Source organism: Cricetulus griseus, chromosome 7, assembly GCF_003668045.3.
Source record: "Cricetulus griseus strain 17A/GY chromosome 7, alternate assembly CriGri-PICRH-1.0, whole genome shotgun sequence".
Classification (NCBI taxonomy): Eukaryota; Metazoa; Chordata; class Mammalia; order Rodentia; family Cricetidae; genus Cricetulus; species Cricetulus griseus.
Window position 1 is genome coordinate 65,479,511 of NC_048600.1, and position 1,851 is coordinate 65,481,361.

General features: G+C 48.8%; 1 protein-coding gene across 1 annotated transcript; it reads left to right on the top strand.

Moving 5' to 3' along the window:
- Window positions 1–657: 657 nt before the first annotated feature.
- On the top strand, window positions 658–1,599 carry LOC100760267 (olfactory receptor 1D2). The gene has a single exon (XM_027426218.1). The coding sequence runs from the start codon at window positions 658–660 to the stop codon at window positions 1,597–1,599; it is 942 nt and encodes a 313-aa protein (XP_027282019.1).
- Window positions 1,600–1,851: the final 252 nt, after the last annotated feature.

The following is a 1,851-nucleotide window of genomic DNA, read 5'->3' on the forward strand; positions in this document are numbered from 1 at the left end:
GAAGTCCTTTACCTATGCACCAGTCACTCAATAAAAGCATCGACAATTTCATCTGAAGAGTGGGCACAAGGAAAGAACTCATTTTAGAAGGTGGGAATTAGGAAAAATTGCATGTGAGCTCTAGTGAAATTGAACTCAACTAAAAAGTGGTTATATTGGACTAGAGAGTTGGCTCAGGAGGTAGGGCTTGTGGGATAAGCACAAGGACCTGAGCTTGATGTTCAGAATTCATACTAAATGAACAAAATATCAAAGCTGGGCAGGCTTGTAATCCCAGGGCTGGGAAGGCAGAGACAGGAGTTTTGCTGGGGCTCACCCTTGAGAGACAGCTAAGTAGAATTGGCAACTTCTAGGCCAGCAAGAGACTATACCTCAAAATCCAAACAAAGGGGGTGGGCTGGAGAGAAGATTCAGCGAGTAAGAGCACCCAAATTCACTTCCCAGGACCCACATATGGTGGCTCACAACCACCTGTAACTCCAGCTCCAGGGAATATGATGCCCTCTTCTTGACACACAGACAGATACACACACACACACACACACACACACACACACAAAGTTCTGGTAGAAAGGTCTTACATATGGTCTGATTCTGAATATACAGTGAGTTCCGGCTGATCAGCCTGTCCCCACCAGGAGCCTGAGCCCCTATGAGATGTCCAAGGGAAGGGAGAACGAGACTGGAGTCAGCGAGTTTCTCCTGCTTGGCATCACCAATGACCCGGGGCAGCAGCAGATCCTCTTCTGGGCCTTCCTGTGTATGTACCTAGTCACGGTGGCTGGGAACACGCTCATCCTCCTGGCCATCAGCTCTGACCCCCGCTTGCACACACCCATGTACTTCTTCCTTGCCAACCTTTCCTTTGTTGACATCTGCTTTACCACCAATCTCATCCCCAGGCTCCTGGCTAGCCATGTGGCTGGAACACGAACTATCTCTTATACCCACTGCCTGACTCAGATGTACTTTCTAATCTCCTTTGCCAATGTGGACACCTTTTTGCTGGCTGCCATGGCCCTGGACAGATTTGTGGCCATCTGCTACCCACTACAGTACTGCACCATCATAACCCCCCAGCTCTGTGTGGGGCTGGCAGCCATTGTGTGGGTATGCTCTGGCCTCATCTCCCTGCTGCATACTCTCCTCATGAGCAGACTGAACTTCTGTTCTTTGCTTCCCGAGATCTCTCACTTCTACTGTGATGCTTACCTGATCATGAAGTCAGCCTGCTCAGACACACGAGTCAATCAACGTGTCTTCCTGGGAGCTGTGGTCCTCTTTGTGGCTCCCTGCATTCTCATTGTGGTCTCTTATGTCCGCATCACTATAGCCGTCTTCCGGATACCCTCTGCCAAGGGCAGATACAAGGCATTTTCCACATGTAGCTCACACCTGTCCGTGGTCACCCTGTTCTACGGGACAGTTCTGGGGATCTATATACGGCCCCCAGACTCCTTCTCCACCCAGGACACAGTGGCCACCATCATGTATACTGTGGTGACCCCCATGCTGAACCCCTTCATCTACAGCCTGAGGAACAAGGACATGAAGGAGACCATGACAAGGCTCCTCAACAAGGGCTTGAAGTCCTCTTAGCATGGGGAGTGCCAACTTGGTGTTTGAATGTCTAAGACAGAAAGACATGAAGCCTGACTTCGGATGTCACCTCCACCCTGCCTCCTCTCTTTCGCTCACTCAGACTATTTTTAGAAAAGGAAAAACATCCAGACATTAGAATCGAATTATACTATTATTAGAAGAGACACTTGAATCTCAGCCGTGGAGAACAGAAAATCCTAATGATATCGAGTTAAACAACACAAAAGTTTATGAGTATCACTATTTCAA

Bases quoted from the DNA above. Each gene is read 5' to 3' on its own strand.
- LOC100760267 (XM_027426218.1), top strand. From the start codon at position 658: ATGTCCAAGGGAAGGGAGAACGAGACTGGAGTCAGCGAGTTTCTCCTG.